At 35.3% G+C, this 27,506-nt stretch overlaps 1 protein-coding gene across 1 annotated transcript in view; it reads right to left on the bottom strand.

The window, feature by feature from the left end:
• LOC107728483 (regulating synaptic membrane exocytosis protein 2-like) overlaps window positions 1-27,506 on the bottom strand; it is a 137,468-nt gene that overhangs the window by 17,106 nt on the left and 92,856 nt on the right. The window contains exons 21-22 of the mRNA XM_016538657.1: window positions 27,020-27,186; window positions 8,629-8,873 (exon numbers count right to left, since the gene is read on the bottom strand). Of these exons, the coding sequence (XP_016394143.1) occupies window positions 8,629-8,873; window positions 27,020-27,186 (412 nt within the window). The remainder of the gene's footprint in view (window positions 1-8,628; window positions 8,874-27,019; window positions 27,187-27,506) is intronic.

Genomic DNA, 27,506 nt, shown 5'->3' with positions numbered 1-27,506 from the left:
AAAGTGCCCCTATTATGCCATTTCCAGTATTGCCTTTCATGCAGTGTGTAATGTAGCTGTATGTGAATGTAAACGATCTGCAAAGTTGTAAAGCTGAAAGCGCACGATAAATAAAGTTATTGTCTCCCAAAATAAAGAATCGACTCTGAACAGCTGAAACGAGTCGTTAGTATCTTGTCGAATCTCACTTCACATTTGCATAATGCGCGCCTATGCTCTACGTTGGCTGGCTGCGAACAACCGAATCTTTGAACTGCTTCGAACGAATCGTTTGAGAATCGCTGGAAAATGAGGTGATATTAACTGCATATTTTGAGAAAACGAAACGCGTTTTTTGACCTTGCATGCATGTAATCCTATTGTAGGAGACAATATTAGGAACCGTAAAAATTGCATAATTGGGGCACTTTAACAAAAATGTGCCTCTAAAGTTACCAAATGCTTTCAAAAAATGCGACACCAAAACGTACTGTATTCATGGGAAGTAGAGTAGTGTGTATCTGCTCCTAATCTGGTTCAGTTAAACAAGCAGGCCGCCAAGACGGGTCCGTCCCCTGCGATGCCGCATTATCCGCCATCTGCCCGTGCCGACTGCATGGCGTCTACTTCTGATGTCCCTTCTGCTCTTGTAGCGATGCAATAGAAGAACCATTTTTGGTTCCCCAAAGAACCTTTCAGTGAACAGTTCTTAAAAGAACTGTTAAAAATGAAAGGTTCTTAAAAATAAAAGTTCTTTATTGGTTCCATGAAGAACCTTTTGTGCATTGGATGTTAAGGGCTCTTCATGGAACCATCAATTCCAATAAAGAACCTTTATTTTTAAGAGTGAATAAGCAATACAGTATGCAATAAGAGTGCAGTATACTTAAAAACATAAAAAGAGATTCTGTAGTGTGCGCTAGTCTCAATGGCACCTAGAGTGAAAAAACGCTTCCTTTTCCGGGAAACATACTTGGACGGGTAGCTCCTGTAGCATATGAGCCCTCCATGAGAATCGTGGAAGCTCAAATGGCTCCAGGACTGAACGCTGAGGGCACATGGATGAGATTACATCGATTACACTGATGGGCACACCAGCGGTTTCAACTTTCCCAGGATGCATTAGGAGCCTGTGGGATTTTTGAAAATCTATTATAACACCGCAGAGAGAGAGAGAGAGAGAGAGAGAGAGAGAGAGACAGAAAGAAAGAGAGAGAAATAATGATTTGATGTAAGTGAGAGTGCCAGATCTTATTTATCACAACAGACTAGGCCATCTGACCAATCAGAGCAGAGCAGGCTCACGGAAAGGAGGGGTTTAGAGAGACTGAATCTTTGAACTGCTTCGAACGAATCGTTTGAGAATCGCTGGAAAATGAGGTGATATTAAATGCATATTTTGAGAAAACGAAACGCGTTTTTTGACCTTGCATGCATGTAATCCTATTGTAGGAGACTCCCAAAACAATATTAGGAACCGTAAAAATTGCATAATTGGGGCACTTTAACAAAAATGTGCCTCTAAAGTTACTAAATGCTTTCAAAAAATGCGACACCAAAGCGTACTGTATTCATGGGAAGTAGAGTAGTGTGTATCTGCTCCTAATCTGGTTCAGTTAAACAAGCAGGCCGCCAAGACGGGTCCGTCCCCTGCGATGCCGCATTATCCGCCATCTGCCCATGCCGACTGCATGGCGTCTACTTCTGATGTCCCTTCTGCTCTTGTAGCGATGCAATAGAAGAACCATTTTTGGTTCCCCAAAGAACCTTTCAGTGAACAGTTCTTAAAAGAACTGTTAAAAATGAAAGGTTCTTAAAAATAAAAGTTCTTTATTGGTTCCATGAAGAACCTTTTGTGCATTGGATGTTAAGGGCTCTTCATGGAACCATCAATTCCAATAAAGAACCTTTATTTTTAAGAGTGAATAAGCAATACAGTATGCAATAAGAGTGCAGTATACTTAAAAACATAAAAAGAGATTCTGTAGTGTGCGCTAGTCTCAATGGCACCTAGAGTGAAAAAACGCTTCCTTTTCCGGGAAACATACTTGGACGGGTAGCTCCTGTAGCATATGAGCCCTCCATGAGAATCGTGGAAGCTCAAATGGCTCCAGGACTGAACGCTGAGGGCACATGGATGAGATTACATCGATTACACTGATGGGCACACCAGCGGTTTCAACTTTCCCAGGATGCATTAGGAGCCTGTGGGATTTTTGAAAATCTATTATAACACCGCAGAGAGAGAGAGAGAGAGAGAGAGAGAGAGAGAGACAGAAAGAAAGAGAGAGATGGCTCCATCAGCTGTGGACGTGAAATCTTTAGTATCTTCCCACAGGAAAGAAAAATGAGAGACCCTCAATATCTCAACTGTTTCTTCTAAGCAGCAATGGGTCAAAATGGAGATTTTTTAAAAAAATCTGCTGCTCAAATTTAACAAAAATCTCACAAAACCAAATAATCGGAGTTGACCTATACACAATAATGTTATATAGAAACAAACTTGAATTACTTAAATGAAACATACCTAAGAACTAGGGCTGCATGATTAAACGTATTCTAATTGTGATCACAATTTATGCTGCTCTCGATTCATTAGGCATAATCATCTGCTATATTTGCCTGCTGGTTATTTATCCTGAAAACTACTTTTTTTTTCATTTGACATTTGCATTATCTTGCATTGATAACAAACCTCCACAAGCTTTCATGCATGTGGTTGCCAGATGTAAAGAGTTTAATTCTCCCAGTCAGAACTTTTCTCTTAAATGTATGTTTTTTTCTTAATCTGGCAACCATATGCACACGCTCTTTCTACACTGAGGAAAGAGCAATGATGATCTGAAAACACCTGCAATCGTATAATTTGGAGTTCAGCAATCTCCACTGCAATTCTTTGCTCAAATAAAATTGTAATACAGCCAGTCTGTCTCTCAGTTCATTAACATGAATGATTGCACTGTTTTACGCTGTTGTTTTAATAGACAAATTAACATAATTTGGAATACTAGAATTTTTTTTTCTTTTGAGTGAAACTTATTCTTGTACCAGATTTCATGTAAAGCATGAGGAAACCAAATGAGGTAAAATAAACCATGCAAGTTGGCATTTTTGATTTGTGCTTATGTGAAAGTGCAAGAATTCTGAAGAAATCAAAAATGACAATAATCATCATCTATTTTCAGTTGAACTATTATCACGGAGCCCTAAGATCTCATGAGCCATAAAAGAGCCGTATCTGAGCAAAAACAGTCTTGTGCATTGTGTTTTGCCAGGATGAGCATTTAAAAATCCGCAGAGAGCACCGAACATCAGGTGTTTTCTTCTGCACTTGCAGCTCTGGCCTCTTTGCTGACACAGATCTGGAGGCAGGGGAAGATCAGCAGAGGTTAGATGTGAGATGGTTCTCCATGGAGCGCTGGGTATAATTACAAGAGAATTCAGGCCTCCTAAACGCCGAGAGGAACAATCGGGCACCATAAATCAGAGCGATAATTCAGCATGGTCATGAATAAAACCGCGAGGCTTCAGCTCCATGAAGTTCTCTCCTGCAAAACTTGTCATCAAAGATTAATTAGAGAGGTCCGCAGGACTCCAGCGGTCTCCCATGGACACTCACAGTGCTGAGATACAGTAATATAACCTGAAAAATATTCCATGTAAATACTAAATGGACATGGATGCTGATACACTAAAATACACTAAAACAGGAACAGCTAGTATGACGCAAAACACCATAACTAATGTGAATGTCACTGCACAGCACCATTAGAGACAAGCTCAACATTAAATCAACAGTGACTGTTCTATGGATTTTGAGATATTTTAACTGGACTGTTAGACAACAATAATTTATATATAGACTGCCATTCAAATGTTTGGGGTCAGTAAGTTTTGAGTCTTGTGCTCACAGAAGCTGTATTTATTTGATCAAAAATACATAAAAAACTGAATTATTGTGAAATATTATTACAATTTAAAATAACTGTTTGCTATTTGAATATATTTTAAAATTTAATTTATTTATGTTATGGCAGTGTCACCTGATCCTTCAGAAATCATTCTAATATGGTGATTTGCTGCTCAAGAAACATTTCTTATTATTATTATCAATGTTAAAAACAGTTGAGCTGCTTAGTATTTTTGTGTAAAAGTGATACAGGATTATTTACAGGATTTCTAAGGATTCTTTGATGAATAGAAAGTTCAAAGAAAGAGCAATGATCAATTTACTGCACTATTTCTGAATATAAGCATTGGATTTTTTCCAAGCAGCCTTGGGTATCAAGTAACAATTACTGACCCTGGTGCCCCCTCAAAAAAAAAATAAAATAAAATAAATAAATACCCTGAAAACATGATTGCATTATTAAACTATGGCCAGTAGCAAAAATAGTGCACACATGCATTTTTTACAGTGTCTAAATCTGCATGCACCATGAAATAAATCTTCATAGTGAAAAAGAAGTGAACTAGACATAGAAGACAACAGTCTCAAGAGATCTTCAGCTGTCCTGTGTGTGCAACCGCATTTCAAACACACAAAACCATTTTTTTTTTACCCAGTGAAGGCCTAGAATAACCTCTTTTTAAAGCGTGTATCTGTGCAGTATGCCCTCTCTAGGATGCTGTCAGGCTTTCTGAATTAAGCACAACAAAGTGGAGCAGGAAGCAGCCAGAGAGTCGGATTCGGCTTTGAGAAACAGGCCAGGGATTTCAAACGCCTGCACGCGCGCACACTACCTAAAAATTGATATGCTCTATGATTCACATCTCGTGAGCCGGTGTTGTTGTTCAGAGCTGCACATCTCAGCCAGACCTGATTTCCTGTAGTCGGTGAAAGCGTGCCGCTGTATTGAGTGTGACACTGAACAGGAGGCTCTCTAAAGCACCAAATAAAACAGCACACCGGACCTCAACAATGAACATCCATTTCTCACATGTTCGGTTGGAATTCTCAGTGTCGACTTTGATTCTCATTTTTTTCCAAAACAGAAGAAAATCTGTCTGGTCTGTTTTGTCTCTAGCATTTGTTAGATATCAGGTGTATAGCTGTTTTATAAATTATATCACATTGCATAAAAAAGTATAGATGCAAACAAGATATGAATGAAATGTAAAAAATGTGTATATATGTGCTCACACACACACACACACACACACACACACATATGTATATATATATATATATATATATATACACACACACACACACAGAAGAAAATATCAGAACAGTATCATCGCAAGATCTCAAATAATGCTCTGATGCAGTATTATAATTTTTAATTAAAAATGACACTAAAATGACACTAAAATTCAATCAATTTCGTTGATTGAAATAAAATAAAATTAAAAAAATATTATATGAAAAACTTCAGCTTAAAAACAAATGGGATTTGAAATGTTGCTTTGGCAACTAACTGAAAATAAGTTGAAGTTGAAATAATAATAAAATAAATAAAATTGTGCTAAAAAGAAATTCTAAAAAACTAAAACTAATAAAAATGACAAAAGTGCATTACAAAATTACTAAAATTAAAATGAAAAGAATTAAATAAAAAATAAAAGCTAAGCTAATATTAATAAAAAAAAACATCTGTCAACCATTGCCACTGAACAAGAAATAAATTACATTTAATAAAAAAGAAGAACATATCAGAACAATGTAATAACATAGCATCTCACATGCTGCTCTGACGCAGCATTATTATTGTTAACTAAGCATTAAAATAGTTTTCATTAATTGAAATAAAAGTGAAATAAAATACAATATTAGATGAAAAACTTTATTGCAAATTTTGCCTTTGCAACAAACTAAAATAAAAGTACTAAAATGACTAACACTAAGATTTAAATGAAAACTGAAAATATAAAAATAAAAGCCAATTCCTATTAATAACACTTATAAATACTACATAGGGAAACAAACAATAAATTAATTACATTGAAAAAAAAAACTAAAGTGACTTTACCCAGTGGATTCAATATTCATTTCCATTTTTATTTTGTACCAATTTCCCTGAAAGTGACAATTTTGTTCTCTTGAACACAGTAAATGGAAGTGCTGATTTAGGCACAAATGGTTTTTCCAATATTCTGATTTTCCGTATGAATTAAATTGACTATTTGGATACTATATACCAGGGGTCAATAACCGTTTGGGCATGAAGCGTTGTTATTAATTTTTCTGGTTAACCACTGTGCCAGTAAGAACAGCTCTAATGGTAATGAACACAATAATGACTTTTACTCATTTTAGAGATTTTGAAAAAAGCATTTTAGCATTGAAAAATATAGCACACATCAGCTTTAGAACAAAAAAAGAAAAACTAGGATTGCCAAATTTCCTCCAGATAAAAAAAAGACCAACTGTGGTCTGTGTGTTCTTCCTCATTTTTTGCAAGCAGAGACTGTGTTAATGGAAGGATGCTCAAAGACATCACAGACAAGCAGAAGACACAACACACCCCATGAGACATGACAAAGTGCTACGGCCCCTGGCAACCAGCCCAACTTATTACAAACACACTGCCGACCACCTGCCACGTGCAGGCTGAGCACGAGCTGTCTGATGGGCTGTGTTCATTTCTTCATGGCATGTGATCTACCTGCACGCCACCATTCAGACTTCAGACAGCCAGCGCTGGCCAATGAGCTGATTAGAGGCTGAGCGTGGGCTACAGACGGCATAGAAATCCACTGACCTCTGGATAAACAGAGCCACATTTTTAAAAGAGTGTTTTTACCAGCCGCTCATTGATTGCGACAGATGAGGTATACGTGCCCACACTGGAAAACACGCTCACGCTCCTCAATTACAGCAAACCATGGAAACTCTAGACAGACAGAATATGGGAGAAAACAAAGTCTTTGCAGAGATGCTGTAAAGAGAAATCAGTAACCTATAAAATAAATTAAATGGTGCCTAAGAACTGCTGTGTACTACCAAAATAGCAGTAATAGCAATATAACTTGTCACTTTAAACCAATTTAATGCATCACTGATGAATAAAAGTATTAATTTGCTTTATAATATATGATATTTGCATGGTAGTACAAGGTACTTCACAGAATACCACAGTATTTACAAAGCAAATGTCCAAGAAAAATTGTACAGTATTAACATAGTAAATTTTTTACATGTACTATAGTAATACTATGGTATTTTCATATACACCATGATACTGCATGATCATATTCATACAACATGGAATTTACATTGTAGATCAAGGTACTTCAAAGTATACCATAGTATTTCCACAGCACATTTCCAAAAAAACAAGGTAATACCATGATACTTTTTGTGTGAACAGTGTATATAGTGAAAAGAGAATAAACATACCAAAAAAGTACCAAAACATGCCATGGTTCAAGCATTGTTTGGATGTGCACCACAATAGTACTATGGTATTCTTGGAAGTATACTGGAGTGCCACATAAATGCAATTCAGTACCATGGTATATATATCAATGCATCATTGTATTCAGTTACTTTTGTAAGGGTAAATGCATGCTGTGCTAGAAGGGTTGAGGATGTGTTTGCTGTGTGATACGCTTCAGACTGCAGCACCTGAGAATAAAAAAATCATCAAGAGCGCAACAGTGATGCTTCATTGATGGCTCCTTCCAGGGTTTGAACCTAAAAAGTACCAGCTTCAACCAGCAATGAAAAATGTACACCTTGCAACATGAACACCTTAAATCTGCTCCCAAACAAAAACCATGCACCAACAACCAGCCTTTTCAAATAAAGCAATCATAATGAAACAATTCTCTACAAACAACATAAAATTATTCAAACTTTATGCACATCATCAAAAAAAAAAAAACTTGGCAATTACCATGATAAAATTCACAAATGTCATGTTTTTGGACATATACCATGGTACTGAATGATTATATTTTATGTAGTCATAGAATACCATAGTATTGCAACAATAAATGACCAAAAACCTGAAATTACCACAGTACATTTCCAAACATCATGGTAATACCATGTTACTTTGTGTACATGCCAAATAATAATAATGCAACAACCCTCTACCACAGCTAACAAACTTTATGTACATCATCAACAAAAAGACCTGGTATTACTGTATTACAAATACCATGTCTTTGGACATGTACTATAGTAATATCATGGTATTTTGACATATCCCATAGCACTAAATGATTATATTTCATGTATTCAAAGAATAACAAAGTATTGCAATGATAAATGTCCAAAAACATGACATTACCAAAGTACAGGTCCAAAAAATATGGTAATACCACGTTACTTTAGCCCAAATAAAACAATGATTCAAACTTTAAGCAGTTGGATATTCATTAATTGCACACTCGACTGAAATAAAAAGCTGCAAACAGTTGGTGCACTTCTGTCACTTCAAAGCAATGGCAACAGAAAGAAAGAATGGTGTGAAACAGAGGGTCTCAATTACTCGGCGGTCCTCGGTCCTGCTCCGACCCAATTTACACTTTTGAGAAATAGGCTGCTTAAATAAAAGTTGTTAGGTTGTTAGAGCTGATGCAAGAAAAGTATGTTCATTAAAGGGTCGGGAAGAACATACTGTACAGACGACTAAAGGAACATAAAAGACGATGAGTTAGAGACAAACAGGAAACGGACAGACGTTATTGGACTCCTACCTGTCTGGCTGAGCTGCGAGGCGCTGCGGCTCTTTCGGCTCAACCCCACGACCGCTGCCATCTTGGCGCCGATACTGGAGCGCCGTTTCTTGTCAACGGTTCCCACCAGGCTCACGGCCGTGTCCGACTGGCTGCCGTCGGTCTTCTCCAGACTGCACATGTCCCCGCCGACGCTGGTGCTCTTGGTCATGTTGCCCCCGGCCGCCGTTCCCACTTGCCTGTTTTTCATTTTGGACGTAAATTCACTGTCAGTGGCGGCCCGTGGAGGAGAGACGTGAAGAGAGGAGGAGGAGCGGTGGAGGGGAAGAGTTGAGGGTGGATGGATTGATGATGGAGGAGAGAAAGGAGAGAGTTAGGAAAGTGGAGGGTGAAGGGGAGCGGAGATTCAGGTCAGAATAAGGTCAAAGGTTAAAGGGTTTAGGCCTCCAATCAGCTTAAGTTGCTTCACAGTAAAGTTTTGGGATGGGCCTGATGTTCTATGTGTTCCGTTTCAGTAGTCTAACAACAAGTAAACTGAGTAAAATATAGAACAGACTAACTGTCGCTAGTTCTCTCAATAGTGCTTACGCTCATGATGCAAACTTATCTTTGAAATCGAACATAAAGTGAAAAGAGGCTTGCAATGGCCTTGGATCTTAAAAGCCAAAGAGAACACCAAGAAAACAACAAAAAACTCACAAAAACAACTAGTTAAAAGCTAAAGAAATCACATCTGACATGGTCCACATACTATTATTCATACTACTTTCGCAGAATACTGCACACATATACTCCAAAAATTATATTGTCATGAGTATTTTTTATATTATTTTCCCAGTTGATATGGATATTGAATGAAATATTGAGAAACAACAATGCATAAGACTTGTTCTTAAAGATCTATCTGTATCTGCAGTGTTACTTCTAAAGCAAGTGTATTTTGTTTCAAGGATTTTATAATAGTATGCATAGTATGCAGTAAACAGTACACTACTTACTCTGACAATCAGGCCATCAAACTACCACATATGACTGACAATAAAAAAATGATAAACAGAAAATGGAGTGGTTTATAGAATACTACATTGAATATTTCAATTAAATAACTAATTATACAAAGGTTGTCACAAGTATGCTGCATAGGAAGCAATCTTGCTCCACAACAGTCTGACGATAGCATGTTGTTAACAAAGCAATATTTATGGAATAAGCAGTATTAAAAATACATAGTATGCAAAGGTATATAAAAAAAAATCCATGCTGAAAATACATTCATAGCTGCTTCCCTCATCATTGTGAATGTACCTGAGCTATCTAGCAGCTCACTGTGACTCATTTAAGAGTCACAACTCACACACTTCCCACAAACTGTTCTTAAAACAGCATAAAAACTTGCAGTAGTTCACCTATTTCATCCTAACTGATAGGAGCATCTCATGCATGAAGCATTTAGTGAATTTGATTTGTTAAGTTCACTCACTCAGCACTGAAATGCATGCTGCTCTATATTCCACACAGGCTGGTCTATTTTATTTTTCAGCAGGACAAAAAAAAAATGAGGGCACATGTAAAAAGATTAAATTAGCATCTCGCAAGTGATCATCTGTGAGCAAGCCGTGAAGCGAAAAGACAAATGACTTCCTAGACAAAGGATCCTAATGAAATATTAATGGTTATAAATGTGTTTAAATGACACACGTGCAGCCGTAGGTCTGCTCTTCTTCATCATCAATGCAATTACAGCCACAGAAACATGCGACAAATCGATGAGCTTCTTCAATTACTACAATTAGCCTTTTGAAAATACAGCCCTGTCCAACAACCCATTCTGCCAAGCCACATCAAGCTGTCTGTAATCTAGTAATCTTGGATCCTGTAATATTTGGGACCGATATATTTCATGAGAAAGAGTAGTATCTGTATAGATCATCACTACACTCTCTACAACAGTGAGCTGAGCTCCCATTTAACCCCTGCCAATACATTGAGAAATCACACCAAATAAATCACATATGAAATCTATTTCATATCTCAATTCTTTCTCGAAGAAAGCAATGAGATTAAATGGAGACTTCTGTTAAGTCTGCTTCTTCTCTTAGGCTACGTCCACACGAAGCCAGAGCTTTCCCTATCCGATCTTTTTTTTCCCCTCGTCTCAAGAAATATCTGCGTCCACACAAAACCACAAAACCACAAAACGATGTAGTATGCATGCCAGACCAGTATGTGGCGCTGTAATTCTGCTACAGAGATACACTAAAAACGGAGAAGAAGACTTGAACTATGCGCATAAACCTTGCCTGCGGTATATCATCGTTTCAGAAAATATAGGGATTCGCTGTCCACACGAAAACGCAAGGGCGGCGTTTTCAAATTTATCCACTCTGGGACCCGGTTTAAAAAAATATAGTTTTCACTCTCCCAAAACGCCGGATCCGTGTGGACGAAACGCCTATACGATACAAAATTTATGCATATACAGCTAAACGCATCTCCGTGTGGACGGGGCCTTAGACATTTTAAAAATGGAACTTCTTTTAATGTGATACAGCATCTTAAAAATTTGATGCTTACAGTATGAGATGCTGAAAAACAGTGATATGAACTGCAACAGTCAAAGATTTAGCGTCTAGCATGTGCTGGGGAAAGTTACTTTTAAAAGTAATGCATTACAATACTGCGTTACTCCATAAAATAGTAACTAATTGTCTTAGTTACTTTTCATGGAAAGTAGTGCATTACATTACTTTTGCATTACTTTCTATAAAATATTTATATTTCAATTTATTTCTATTTCAGTTTGTTTTAATTTAGTACTTAGATTTTATTTCAGTTATTTACCGATTCAACATTTCTCGTTTTGTTTACGTTTTTTATGAATTTTTTAATTAATGAAAAAAAAGAAAAAAGATTTGTTTTATGTTAACATTATTTTAGTAATAGATACATACTATTATAGCATGTATTAATATTTTTAATTAGCTGTTAGTTTTATATTTTCAGTTTTTATATTTAATTTATTTTAATTTAATTTACTTTTTATTTCAGTTTGTCTTAATTTTCGTACTTAAATGCATTTTATTTTAATTAGTTGCCAACATTTCTAATTTTCAAGTTCCTCATCATATATTTATAATTTCGGCTTTATTTCAATAGTAATAAAAAAAATAACAGTTTTAGTTACAAGTAACGACACTGGTGTTGTACATAGAAACAGAGCACAGACACAGAACAGCCCCTCAAAAATACTCTAAAATTATGATTTGTAGCATTCAAAAGTTTTAGGACTTGATTCATTACAAAATGCATGTACGAGCTACATCGACAAAGCTGCTACAAGGTCGCAATAGCAAACTATAGCCCAAAAATGGAATTTTGTAGAGTCAGTTTTCAGTTTGAGGTCAGCTGTTGTCATTGTGGAGCAATAAGTATAGAGTGGAATCAAATGTGTATGTTTCTGGCCGATACGAGTCTCTGGGGAAAATCACAACCCAACACAACAGTCTGAGAGCTAATCACGGCTCTAAAGAGATACTGTTGCATTGACTGATTGATTGGACGGGATGCTGCCAGACACTACATTTCTCATGCAGACAGCTCCCTCCAGCAGCACCGCACGGGAGAGGTTGGCAGGCTCTCACATTCTCACGGAGAGAAGTGTTGCGCCGCCGCAGGGCTTCAGATGGCCATTACCTTCCTCTCATCACTGTAATGAGAACGGCTCATAGAGAGCTGTGACCGACACAAAACCCAGGTGGAGATCCTTCATGCTGCTGTGATGACAAGACACATCTGTCTCTCTGGATTATGTCTCACAATATGATTGACAGATTGGCAGGGAATTATCCATGCAAAAGATTGCAAACAAATTCAATAAGAACATTATGTGGTTATACTTCATGGTTTATATTGATAGACAAGGTCTAATCTGTAGTTTGAAAACCCGAGCACAGGTCAAAAACACCAAAGTCTGAGAAAGAGAATGTATCTCCTAACAGTAACTTATTAAAGGTGCACATCCATCTGGATATAAATGGTCAAGTCTTCTTGAACGATTATACTTCATAATAATTGCCTAGGCATTGCTCCAGACATGTTTCAGAAGTTCATTTTTATTAATTGCATAGAGAGTTTCTAGAAGCAAAAAAAACAAAAATTATATATATATACACAAATATATACAAATAATTTATAATATATAAAAATATAATGCAGAACATGCAAACATATAAAATTATTATTATTATTATTATTATTAACAATAATAATAATATTTTGGGGTCTTCAACAGTGTTATTTTAGTATCATTAACACACTATTATAGTATTAATATTTAGAATTAGATTTTATTTTATTCATTGTAAATTTCTTATTTTTGTAATTTATTTATGTAGTTAGTTTTAGAACAGTTTCAGGTCATTAAAATTTTTATATTTTGATTTACACTGAACAAAATTATAAAAGCAACACTTTTGTTTTTGCCCCCATTTTTCATGAGCTGAACTCAAAGATCTAAGACTTTTTCTATGTACACAAAAGGCCTATTTCTCTCAAATATTGTTCACAAATCTGTCTAAATCTGTGTTAGTGAGCACTTCTCCTTCGCCGAGATAATCCATCCACCTCACAGGTGTGGCATAATCAAGATGCTGATTAGACAGCATGATCATTGCACAGGTGTGCCTTAGGCTGGCCACAACAAAAGGTCACTCTAAAATGTGCAGTTTTATCACACAGCACAATGCCAAAGATGTCGCAAGTTTTGAGGGAGCGTGCAATTGGCATACTGACTGCAGGAATGTCCACCAGAGCTGTTGCCCATGAATTGAATGTTCATTTCTCTACCATAAGCCGTCTCCAAAGGCGTTTCAGAGAATTTGGCAGTACATCCAACCAGCCTCACAACCGCAGACCACGTGTAACCACACCAGCCCAGGACCTCCACATCCAGCATCTTCACCTCCAAGATCGTCTGAGACCAGCCACCCGGACAGCTGCTGCAACAATCGGTTTGCATAACCAAAGAATTTCTGCACAAACTGTCAGAAACCGTCTCAGGGAAGCTCATCTGCATGCTCGTCGTCCTCATCGGGGTCTCGACCTGACTGCAGTTCGTCGTCGTAACCGACTTGCCATATGCGTCTTAAGCAAGACGCAGTACGAGTGAAGTATCGAAAGGGAACTGCACATTTTAGAGTGGCCTTTTCTTGTGGCCAGCCTAAGGCACACCTGTGCAATTATCATGCTGTCTAATCAGCATCTTGATGTGCCACACCTGTGAGGTGGATGGATTATCTCGGCAAAGGAGAAGTGCTCACTAACACAGATTTAGACAGATTTGTGAACAATATTTGAGAGAAATAGGCCTTTTGTGTACATAGAAAAAGTCTTAGATCTTTGAGTTCAGCTCATGAAAAATGGGGGCAAAAACAAAAGTGTTGCGTTCATAATTTTGTTCAGTGTATTTATGTTAATGTTTATTTCAATCATGTCTTTTTTTGTCATTTTTATTATAAATTTTTAATTATGTCCATATAATTTTTAAGTTTCAGATTTTAGTTTTAGGTTATGTAGTTTTAATTATTTTAGTACTTCAAAGTAAACTAAACAATGAGGAATGTAGTAACTGATTTTTTTAAATATTTTATTTTATTTCAGTTAAAGTTTATTTTGTTTCAATAATGAACTTTTTTTATATATAGTTTTAGCTTTAGTTAACATTGAAAACGTTAATAAGGTTAATAATAACCCTGGTCTTGCACAACTCAGAACATGCTAAAATATAAAATAATAATAGTTAGCATTAATTGTTTTATATTTTGAAAAGAATGATAATGACTAAAGACACAAAGTGCAGCGCTATACAGGAACAGATAGCAGCCAGTTAAACTGGACTGCAGGTGACGAGTCAATAAGACAGATATTTTTCTCTTAAATACTGCACACAAAATTGACATGAGAGTTTTGAAGACTTTAATCTTCAGATGAATAACTTTCTTGAGGTGTGTGTAAAGCATGCAGTAGTGCTGCCACTGCTAGTGAGAGTCAGCCTGCAGTGATCTGTGTGTGTGTGTGAGTGAGAGAGAGAGAGAGAGAGAGAGAAAGAGAGCGAGAGAAAGAAACAGTATAAACAGTACACAGTTCACTACAAACATGGAAAAAATTTTTAAAAAACATTTTTCCATTTCGCATTTCGTCACAACTGTACTGGAATTTCATCTTTTTTTAAACACTTCTAAACTCAAAACCACAGTGACCAGAGGAACAAATGGGTCACATGGTTTGTGGCAGTGTAAAGAGAAGTCACACACTATCTGTAACAGATCATTGAGCATTCTGACAAACTGCACAGGTTGTTTACTGAAGGATTACTAATGCCTTGATGGCTTCAGGCACTTTGGTGTGTTTGAATCTGGTCTGCTCTAGAAAACTCTCTCTGTGATTAATAAAGGAGGCCTTCTGAACAGGCAGTCAGTCCAGAGCAGTACCTGAGGTGATATTATGAAGGATGGTCATTCACACTTCCAGATGCAACAGTGTATACTGTATGTGAATGGATGTGCACCATTGAGTTAACACTGAATGACTCCTAGAATGAAATAATGGCCTTGTTCTTTTAAAATATTAGTATTCACTAATTCACTTTATTAAAAATTGGTTTAAAATGTTTAATCTCTACCATAATTATATTGAAATGTTGGCTTTACCTGCTCTGCAAAAACATAAATAAATAAATGAGACATATGTGCTTTGATTTGAATCTCTGAACTAAATCTCCACCATAACTACCTTGAAATGTTGGCCTTACCTGCTCTGCAAAAACATAAATAAACAAATTATTAAATAAATACACAAACAAACAAGATATAAGTGCTTTGATTTGAATCTCTGAATTCTTGAGCATAACTATCTTGAAATGTTGGCCTTACCTGCTTGGCAAAAAAATAAAATAAAATAAAATAAATTAATTAAATAAATAAATAAGAAAGAAAGAATTATAGGGTTTGATTTAAAAAAAAAAAAATAAATAAATAAGACAAGAATCATGGGCTTTGATTTGAATGCCTGAGTCTTTGGACTAAATCTTGAGCATAACTATCTTGAAATGTTGGCCTTACCTGCTTGGAATTTTTTTTTAATAAAAAATAAAGAAATAAATACATACATATATACATGTAAATTTAATTGCAATTTTGTTTTTGTTTTTCTGAGCAAAAAATAAAAATCATACATTTTTCCCTTATTTACAGAAGAGACCCACTACAATGTCATTCAGTGTAACAATCTTGTCAGGCATATTTACAACAAAAATCAATTTATGACATATTAAAAGACTAATTACTTTCACCCCAAATACTAATTAGTTGTAATTTTACATTTTTAAAATTGGCCACTATCCTAGGTTTTGCCCACTTGTCAGTAAGACTTTTTTACTCATTTAAAACACAATAAAATTTAATATGCTCCCTTATTCTTTGATATATTTTAATATGTACACGTCAGAATAAGCATGTTGTTTGAATTTTTACATAAATATTGTGTTACACTGAATGACAATGGAACATTATTTCAACCAAATTCTGACATTTTATCCTCCAAAAACTTATTTGAAACCTTAAAAGTAGACACTTTACTTACATTTCATGTGCTTTCTGGACATAAATCACTTTTGTAAATTTCTTTTGATGCGGACATCTTAACGTCTTTGACCCACATACATACATAAATAAATAAACAAGAAAAAAAGAAAGAATGATAGGGTTTGATTTAAAATGAAATAAAATAAAATTTCAAAAATGCCTGTGTAAACAGTATAGCAGCAAGGCAGCTCACTAGGATTCGGAACAGAGCCATAGTTTTTCAACTATAGCCTGATGACTATATCAGCTCAACTCATTTAACTTAGAAGGTCACCTGAGCATCACTGTCAGCGAGACCATGTGCCACTGAATTACACCAGGATCATATGATGGTCACAAAAGGACATCACAGCTTCAGCCAAACTGGACATCTCTCTCCCCAAGGCCAAAGTCTCCATACAAAGCTTCTCCTGATGGTCTATCAGGAGGTCTTGGCAGATAAGACCATCCCTCAGGCAAATGTACTTGGAGCGTCGCAGTGTCTCTCCGGGGATGTTTTTGCTCATCCACAGCTGAACAGACTGTTCCTTTTTCATGCAGATTTTGCTAAGTGCATTTTCATCTAGGCCACAATGTTCCTTTACACCAAACAAAACATGTGCGCTATTTTTTCGTGTGCACGCAGTGGCTCGGGTCCATTTTCTTGATTTAGAGCCATTCTACGCCTCAGATTTGGACCTCTGAAGTGCTAAAACCAGAGTAAGCATAAAACATCCTCTCTCCTTGAAGGAATGCGCATACTTTTAGGATTTATTTGTTCAGGTTCATGGCATTGCATCGCTTTGCTATGATAGCTGCGTAACTTTAAGCAAATGCAACCATGCCTTCAAATTCGCAACATACTTCAGCTCATATTTTAATGTGAGATGTTACTCGCACAATGTCTGAAGCGTGCGACCTGTGTGAACGCATAATAATAACGCAACAGATACGATGACAAAAAGACAGAAGAATGCGGTCACCATCACTGTCCTTGGATTTATATAGAGGAGGTGATGCAGAAAATCGGTTTCTATGGAAACGACGCCCTGGGTCCTTGGCGTTTCAATTAATTGTGTCTAAATGAATGTGGCCTATTAAGAACTCCAAATTCAGTTATGGAATGAAATTCAACCATCACCACTATTAATACATACTCTCTTTTCAAAATGAATACTCAAGAGCTCAGGTGGCCTTAATAACATAAAATCCGCCCTTGAGCTGTGCACTAATACAGTATTTTATCAACACACTATAGTTATTTTTGGAAACTGACATGGTGGAAACGTGATGGTTGGAAGATGTTGACAGGTCGTCTTCATCTTACAAACAGTGGGAAAAAAAACCTTGGTTTTGCTTTACCAAACACAAAATATATTCACAAATCACGTATCCTCTCCTAAAAAGCCTACATAGAGAATGTATAAAGATCTGATCTGTCAGCAAACCCGGGTCACGTTTATTAAGATCAAAATAAAAAAAGGTCTAGTAAATAACACAAATATAAGGTTCTAAGTTTAGTGAGCTTCCTACATAAGTAGTGTATTAAAGCCTTATGTGTGTGTTCTTGACACAAAGGCTATTTCAAAAGCTGCATACATACTTTTGGCTACATTCTATTCTCTATACATCATGGGGAAAAAAAAAAACAATGCCAGAATGCATTATTACAAGCTCAGTGGGGAAAAAAAGCCTCATGAAAGGTACTAATAAAAATTCAAAGTGACAGGGTGAAAACTTTTGAACAAGATGAAGATGTGTAATTTTTTCTTATTTTAAATATATATATTTTCATTTAGTATTGCCCTTTAGAAGCTACAGAAGATACTTAGATGTTTCTCAGAAGACAAGGAAAATACAATTCACCCTAATCTTCAAAATGCTCAATGCATCATGTTTCCATCGTGTTTCCTTTCCTTCGGAGAAAACATCTTTTAAGTAAAATATTACATTCAGTTTGTATGATCCATCTTATTTTGGTGGAATAATTAACATTTTGCAGATTCTGCAAGGTGTATGTAAACTTTTGACCACAACTGTGTGCGTATATATAAAATATCTACATAATATTTCAGTTAAGATGCTCCCTTAGAAGCTCACTGGGTTTTCAGAACTGCGCTATAATGTTCTCTGCTCTACTCCACAGAGAACTGACCTTTAAATGAAATGTGACGCTGCGCTAAACCGCTGTAGGCGATGCTAATGAAATTTAGTCCCATCATCAACTTCCAGTCCCGATCAAAAATGGCAAATTCTGAAAGTGTGGTAGAGACTACAGCATTTATCTTTTCTCATGCTTGGCTTTCTTAGACGGAAAGTGTCTACAGCATCCTGCAAATTAAGAACTAGCTTTCAAAGCTTATTCAGACGCTTTCTACTTCACATTTCTGAAAATGAGATTCTAATGATTTGATACAGAGCAGAAAGTCAGCATCATCTGATCACATTATCATAGCAGCTTCAGTTTCACATTAATGATGGTGTTGAATGTGAAATAGCAAAGGGATGTTAATATTATCATTAACATACATTAATTAAAGAAGAGTTAGAGTTAGTCAGTTTAATGCAGTAATTAAGTATATAAAAAACATATTAAAAATAACACATAATTATGCCTTCTGACCAGATATAAATCCTATAATTTTTCGACCATCAAAGCAACTACAGCCAACTCACCTCATCGACTTTGAGTTGAGTTGAAAAATTACGAAGCAACTGAAAAACTGGCTTTTTAAATATCTAATTACTGCAAACTGTAGGCTTATGTTAAAATATATGGAAAGAAAACAAAAATTGGCAGAACTGAATACAGACATTGGCTTTGAATATTCAAGATAGAATATTCAGTATTCAATTTTGCCACAATGGTAACATTATTGAACTATATTAGCTAACATGAACTAAGATTAATAAATGCATTATAAGTATTTTTCATTGTCCATGTTAATTTCAACATTTAACACATTATAAAATCAAAAGTTGCATTTTAACATTATTGAAATTAACAGTTGTATTTTTATTAACTAATGTTAACAAATACTGTAACAAATGCATTGCTTGTTAACTAAATTTAACTGATAGACCTTATTGTAAAGTGTTACCAATGACTTAAATTATCTTCATATTTACTCTTCATAAAATGTGATATTTGTGATTAATATCAATTAATTTGATTTTTTTTTTTTTACTTTTAATAATTAATTATTTTATTAATGAATAAAATGAGGATTAAACTTATTTTTCCAATATTGTTTTTCTGGGGTTAATGGGTTAAGAAAATTTTAAGATTTTAAATATTTTAATTTTACAACATTTTTAACATTTAAAATTAAAATATGAAGAGTTTATTTGCAAAAACAGATAACTCAACAAAAATCACATTTTTTTTATTGTGTTTTATTGTGTTAGTTAGCTAGTATTTTTGGGGTTATTTTTACCTAATCAAAATAACCCAACTGCAGTTTGACTGAGATTAACTGGAATGCACAATGAAAAAACATGATTTTTGAAAATTGTTAAAAACGGAGTTATCTGTTTTTGCAAATGAACTCTTCAAATATTCTCTGAAAACAAGTCTATGTCAGACAACTTTGCTTATCAAGTGCATTTATCTCATTTAAAGGATGCTTATACTGTACATTTTTACTGTAAAACAAGACTAAGTTACTGATTTAGAAAATGATTTTTGCAATAAAAGACTTCTGCATTTGACACTGAAATCTCTGATTTGAAATCGTCTGACTAAAGGCTAATAATACCACAAAAAACAACGGAAACGAATAAGAGTTGAAACATCTCATGACCGTCTGCTTGCTGTGAACTCATGCTTCAGCGACCGCTCACAAACCTCACTGACTCTTTGTGCCTTGTAAGGCAATGCTAAGTAACCTCTTTATGGCTTTGTTTTCCTTCTCTTTTCCACCTTCTAGTTTCATACGTGTATATTAGTCATGAGATTGCATAACTAACCCATAGAAAACTGCCACCAGAACACATGCCTCTTATATATTACACAAGTCACCTAATGAGGCAGACAATGCCTGTGGCTCTTCCACCATCCTCAATGTAATCACTGCTGACATCACTTCCTGTTTTCTCAAAGCACGAATTGGCTTATCCATCACGCCTCAGTAAACACGGACAGACAGAAAGATCACCTGAAGAAAGCATGACATTAAAGGCAAACACTTTTTACCTCTTCAGCTAAATCACCGTTCCTCATACACAATCTGCGTCCAGTCTGTGTTCATTTAATGCAACATGATCAACAATACGCTTCAAAGGTCTGTGTACGCTTCCAGTCACTTATTAACAAAGAAAATCGTGTTCCTATTTCCCTCATTACAAACCCGATCAGAGTCTAATGCATCGCTCAGAGGCCCAGATGACAAGTGCAGTGTCAACACTGAGAGATGATGAGCATGAGCTCAGAAATACCACAGATACAGCCTGAGAGAGCAGTTAAACATGAACACAAAGAGCTGGACTGATGGAGCCCTGGTACATATATGAGTGAATCTTACAAGATGTGATATTTCACCCTGAAATCAAAAAAAGTCGATATTATATTTTGAATGAAGTAAATGAAGCTGTGGCATTATTGGTATTATTTAATCAAAATTAAGCCTATTTTATTGATTACTGTAAATGCAAAAAAGAAAAACATTCTAATATATGTGTTAGTAAATTTCACAAATAATTACAAAGAAATGACAAGCAAAGAAATTACATGAAATTGTTTTTACATTTTTTTTTAGCAAAATTATGGGTAATGTAGTTTTTAAATACCACTGTTAAACATGAGTATTTAAAAAATAAGTTGAAATATATCTAGCTATATAAGTTTATCTATGGACAAAATGAACACCTTTTTTGCACAATATATGCACTATATATATATATATATATATATATATATATAGTAGTTAAAAATAATTTACATTTCAGAACCAAATCAAAATCAAATAAACATGAACTGAGACAAACTTTTGTATTTTAGCAAAGGCAACATTTCTCATTTTAATTTAGTTTAGTTTTTTAATTTAGTTTACCTTGATGTACTAAAACGTCTAAAAATGAAATAAAAATGAAATAAAAATGAAATAAAAAATGTATTGTATATATAACTGTATATATAACAAACAAAAACTACTAAAAATGACAAAAACAGCAAAATACTACAACTTTGACTAAACTTAAAATATATACAAAACTACTAAACTTCATAATATACTACTACTAAACTTTAAAATAACTTTATATATAAACAAAAATACTAAAAATTACAACAACACAACAAAATTACTACAAGTATAACTAAAATTAAAATGAAAAATACAAAAATAAAAAATACAAATTGCAATAGTTTCTCAATACTAAAACAGCACTGCAAAAAGCAATTAAAACGCATTTTACAGCATATCCATTATAGCATTTTTACTGTTATATAATAATAACACAAAAAATCATGGTATGTCATTTATATCAAATAACGTTTTTCATTTGAATGAGAATGGCTATAAAATAAAATCACATGTCTGTCTCCTCAGTTTTCCTGCCCTCCCCCCTCCTCTCTTCCTCCCTCTGTCCTCCTCTAATCCTCCTTCCTCCTGTTCATCCTGTAACGCCTCCCCAACCGACTCCTCCCCCTCCCTGGAGAGGCTCCGCCCCTGCACTGCATTGCTGTGGGCGTGGCCGGCAGAAGCAGAGGTGCAAGCAGCATGCAGAACAAAAATGAAGCACAGTGAAAACAGGTGTCAACAGTACCTGAATGTAAACCGTAAAGTAAGAATGAATGAATGACAACACAACAAAATAACGCAATGCTAACAGTAAAAACAACAGAAGCCAGACAGTATGCACATAAAACAGAACAAAAATGTGTTTCAAAGCTTGCAGAACTGAAATATTCACCTCTAGTTTGCTCGTGATTATTTGGTAGCATTTCAGTAAAAGTAACTGTTTGTGTTCGCTGACATGGAGCGAATTATGAAAATGTTGGACGACAGACCAATGCTATGAAAGTACACTACCGTTCAAACGTTTGATGTCAGTACAATGTTTTTTTTTGAAGAAGTCTGTTATGCTTACCAAGGCTTCAATTTTTTTAGTCAAAAATACAGTAAACTGAGTGTGAAGCTGTATCTGAATGGAGGCCTTTATAGGGGTAAAAGGGCTATTAGAAGGTCTGGAGACATTGAAATAAAACATTTCATGACATGTTCTTAATAAACCTCAAATAATGCCGTCACAAGTGTTGAATTTTAGTCGCAGCACAATCAAACAGCAGCACATAAATATGCCATTCAGACATGAAACACACATAAGCAGAACTAGCACAGGATTGAGTCATTCATCATGAGCGGATCACCATGGCTTGCCACCTACTGTATCTATACACTCATTTCACTGAACTGGAGTTGGCAGGAGTATATATATATATATATATATATATATAAATTTCCAAGTTTTATCTATTGGAAATACATTTCAGTTTCAGTTTTGCTTTAAATAAATTAATTAAGGCTTGTCATTTATAATAAATGTTGTTTATAATGAATGCCATTACAAATTATGTTTATTTTAAACTTCCTGTTCTGTTCTGAATACTGTTATATTCAGAGGATTTGTTGTGGATTGATGAGAACTAAAACTAAAACCTTAAGAAAAACATTTCTTCCTTTGAGATAAAGTAAATGTTAAACAAAAAAAGGAATAAATAAATAAAAAATAGCTACAATTAGCCAATACAACATTTCTCATTTTTATTTAGTTTAAACTAATTTTTTCTTTTAAAAACAACAAAAAACAAAAACTATACTGACCTAATAAAAAAAACTAATAAAAATGACAAAACAGTAACTAAAAGTTACTAAACATTTAAAATTAAAATATATAAAAGCAAAAAAATATATAATATAGAAAAATAAAACTAACTCAAATATTAGTGAAAACTATAATAGTACTACAATGACACTAAAATAACACTGGATGTAATGTTTGTAAATATTTTGTTTTATTTACCAGTATTTAACATTACTTCTGAGATAAATAAACAAATAAATGAATAAACAAACAAATAAATAAAGTAATAGTATTTTGACAAATGTGTTAAATATATTTTTTTTACTTTAGTTATTTATTTATTTCAAAATTACTATCACTTTAAGGGTAAAACTTGGAATGTGTAAAAACCACTGGCAGTGCACCTTGTTTAGGCATGAACAGAATATACTAGTAGTATGTTTGCATCCAACGGAATGACTTGAAGTTATGGTATACAATACAGCTGGTTGCCATGGCTATAGTTTACCTGAGGTCCATCTCTGAGACCGTCCTCTGGGCCACGCCCTCTTCAGGCTCCTCCTCCAGCTCCGCCTCCTCTCTGTCTACACTATCTGTCTGTCTCCTCAGTTTTCCTGCCCTCCCCCCTCCTCTCTTCCTCCCTCTGTCCTCCTCTAATCCTGCTTCCTCCTGTTCCACCTCCCCAACTGACTCCTCCCCCTCCCTGGAGAGGCTCCGCCCCTGCACTGCATTGCTGTGGGCGTGGCCGGCAGAAGCAGAGGTGCAAGCAGCATGCAGAACAAAAATGAAGCACAGTGAAAACAGGTGTCAACAGTACCTGAATGTAAACCGTAAAGTAAGAATGAATGAATGACAACACAACAAAATAACGCAATGCTAACAGTAAAAACAACAGAAGCCAGACAGTATGCACATAAAACAGAACAAAAATGTGTTTCAAAGCTTGCAGAACTGAAATATTCACCTCTAGTTTGCTCGTGATTATTTGGTAGCATTTCAGTAAAAGTAACTGTTTGTGTTCGCTGACATGGAGCGAATTATGAAAATGTTGGACGACAGACCAATGCTATGAAAGTACACTACCGTTCAAACGTTTGATGTCAGTACAATGTTTTTTTTTGAAGAAGTCTGTTATGCTTACCAAGGCTTCAATTTTTTTAGTCAAAAATACAGTAAAAACAGTAATAATGTGAAATATTATTAAAATTTAAAATAACTGTTTTCTATTTGAATATATTTTCAAATGTAATTTATTCCTGAGATGCAAAGCTAAATTTTCAGCATCATTACTCCAGTCTTCAGTGTCACAACATCCTTCAGAAATCATTCTAATGTGCTGATTTGCTGCTCAAGAAACATTTCTTATTATGATCAATGTTTAAAACAATGGCTGCTTAATATTTTTGTGGAAATGTGATACATTAAAGGATTCTTTAATCTTCTGTAACACTGTAAATTCCTGCCAATTCTGATCAATTTAATGCATGCTTGCTTAATAAAAGTATTAATTTCTTTAAATAAAGCATGTACTGACCCCAAACATTTGAAAGGATGTACATATTACATTTAAAACGTTTAGAAAATTTCAGACAGTCAACATTGATTTGGTGCCAAACTCACCTAAACCGAACCCAATCTTGACCCAAATAATGATGAAGCCTACAGAGCGGCCATGTACACACTGCTGCTAAATATGATCCTCACTCCTTTTCTGAGTGCTTAATCCTGTTCTGCACACAGCAGGTATTTATAGGAGTGATAACTTCATTTTAGAACCAAATGTACGCCTGGATGATTCAGATATGAGATACGTCTTGACCCAAATGCAATTTTGGATACCAGTTTAGCAGACGCTTACTGTATATCCAAAGTGACTTATAAATGAGGAAAATAACAAGCAATTCATTACAGAGTAGGGCTGCACGATAAATCGCATGCGATATTTTCACTGGCAAGCTGCGCAAAACCACGTTCATAATCGCGCAATTTTTTGCACAGCTTGTCAGTGAACAACGGCTCTGTGTAGTAAATGCTGCTCAATGTGAAAGCCCGCACGTGATGGAGATTTACCACTGATTACAGAATCGGCTTTACTGACAAATTAAATATTGCATGCGATTTATCGTGCAGCCCTATTACAGAGCCAACAATATTTGTATGCAGTATTCAGTATTTGTGTAGCCTGACTAATATTCTGGACAAGAAGTGCCCACTTAATCTGAAAGAGGCTGTTTGATTGATACAGTGTCCAGCCATAGACTGTTTTGTGTTATAATTTATAAGTATTTGTTATCTAGTAATAAGTTCTGATTATTTCACAAACATGATTTTATGAACCTTTAAACTTTGTTGACAAACTTACATGCAATATTACACACAATCTGAATTACTTTAACTTCCTTACATTCAAGTTCAATACATACATAGTTCAAATTCAGGAATTAAAGGGATAGTTCACCCAAAAATGAAAATTCTGTCATTAATTACTCACCCTCATGTCAATCCAAATCTGTAAGACCTTCGTTCATCTTCGGAACACAAATTAAGATATTTTTGATGAAATCCAAGAGCTTTCAGGCCTTCCATAGACAGCAATACAACTGACACGTTCAAGACCCAGAAAGGTAGTAAGGACATGGTTAAAATATTCCATATCACATCAGGGGTTCAACTGTAATTTTATGAAGCTATGAGAATACTTTTTGTGCACACAAAAAACAAAAATAACGAATTTATTCAACAATTTTTTCTCTTCCGTCTCAGTCTTTGACGCGCATTCACTATGAGGCATGCGTGTGGTGCTGCTGACTCAGGAGCCGGCGTTCTGCTGTAGAACCTGGATGCACTGCGCCTTGTTTACAAACAGAGGAATGCACGCGCATGTGTCATGGTACTCTTGCGAAGGCATATCGAAATCGGAACAGAAGAAATTAAGTGATGAACCACTGATGTCACATGGGCTATTTTAACAATGTCCTTACTACCTTTCAGGGCCTTGAACGTGGTTGTTGCATTTCTGTATATACGGGGTTAGAAAGCTCTCGGATTTCATCAAAAATATCTTAATCTGTGTTGCGAAGATGAACAAAGGTCTTGCGGGTTTGGATCGACATCAGGGTGAGTAATTAATGACAGACTTTTCATTTGTGGGTGAACTAACTCTTTAAATTGGGTTTAAAAGGCATTTTCAAATTTAAGTGGTGCATCATCTAGGCAAAACTGACTGTTTCCAGGTTGACTGGTAAGAAATTTCCTGGAAGCAAGTCAATCAGATCAGAAATGCAGAGTTTTTGATAGTGTTTGCTAGTCATGTGTATGAGGGCATGCCGTCTGAGGCTGAGACTAAACATACATAAACTTGGTGCCTCGGTTTACCTCCAACTGTTTCCAGCAGTGTTGTTATTATATAACTAAAACTAAAACTAAATCTAAAACGAATAAAATATGATTTTAAATATTCAACTAAAGTGGAAACTTAACTAATTTTCAAACTAACTAAATAGAATTGTTACCTAAATAAAGTAGTAAGGGCTAAAATGACTAAAACTAGAACTGAAATAAAAATAAATTAAAGCTAAATAGAAATATAAAAAACCGAATAAAAAGGAGAAAATCACATCAAATAAAACTAAAATTAAAATGAAACAGAAAATATAAAAATAAAAGCTAATTCAGAATATTAAGAAATACTATAATATGTAATAAATAGTACTAAAATAACACTGGTTTCCAGACTCTGACATTAGTTTGGTCCAGAACACCAAACAAGCTAAACTATTAACATCCATGTTTCTTGTTAACAGTCGGGAGACGCCAACACATGAGGAATTCACTCCTGCAAATAACTGCGGTTGTCAATCCCAAAATGTAGCAGTATGTACGTGGCCTCAAAGAACACCGTTTTGGAGCCCTCGCTGTGGACTGTTCCCGGACTGAACTGTGACACACAGGTTTGACAGTGATCCTGACTTGAGAAGAGGCTGTCTCACCTGATCTTGCGGCTGCCCCGCGGCCGTTCTGATTGGACAGAGATGTAGCTCATGCTGCTGAATCGAGACGCACTGCTGGATCTCGACACAGCGGACACGTCGCTGACATCACTGTCCGAAGACTTGGCCGAGAGGTTTTCTCCTCGCTGAGGATCCCTGCCTGATCGCTGCAGAACAAACACAACACATGCCGTCAGATGCTTACAGACAACAAACAGAAAATACAAAGGTGTTAGAGGCCAAGTGGCACTTTCATTTTTAATTATCTGACCAATGACAAATGGGGAGAAGGGCAAGAATGATGGTAGGAATTTTTTTGGTATATTGAAGCTATCATTATTTTTCTATGCATTACTTCCATGCTAGTGGCACTGAAATTTCACTCAAAGAAATAACTTAAATTAAAATATATACAATGAATTAAAATAATAATAATAATAATAATGAATAAACAATAATGATGATATATAAATTAATAATAATAATA

The sequence above is a fragment of the Sinocyclocheilus rhinocerous genome, unplaced genomic scaffold (assembly GCF_001515625.1).
Source record: "Sinocyclocheilus rhinocerous isolate Xijiao unplaced genomic scaffold, SAMN03320098_v1.1 scaffold66, whole genome shotgun sequence".
Lineage (NCBI taxonomy): Eukaryota > Metazoa > Chordata > Actinopteri > Cypriniformes > Cyprinidae > Sinocyclocheilus > Sinocyclocheilus rhinocerous.
This window is presented reverse-complemented; position numbering and strand designations above follow the sequence as displayed.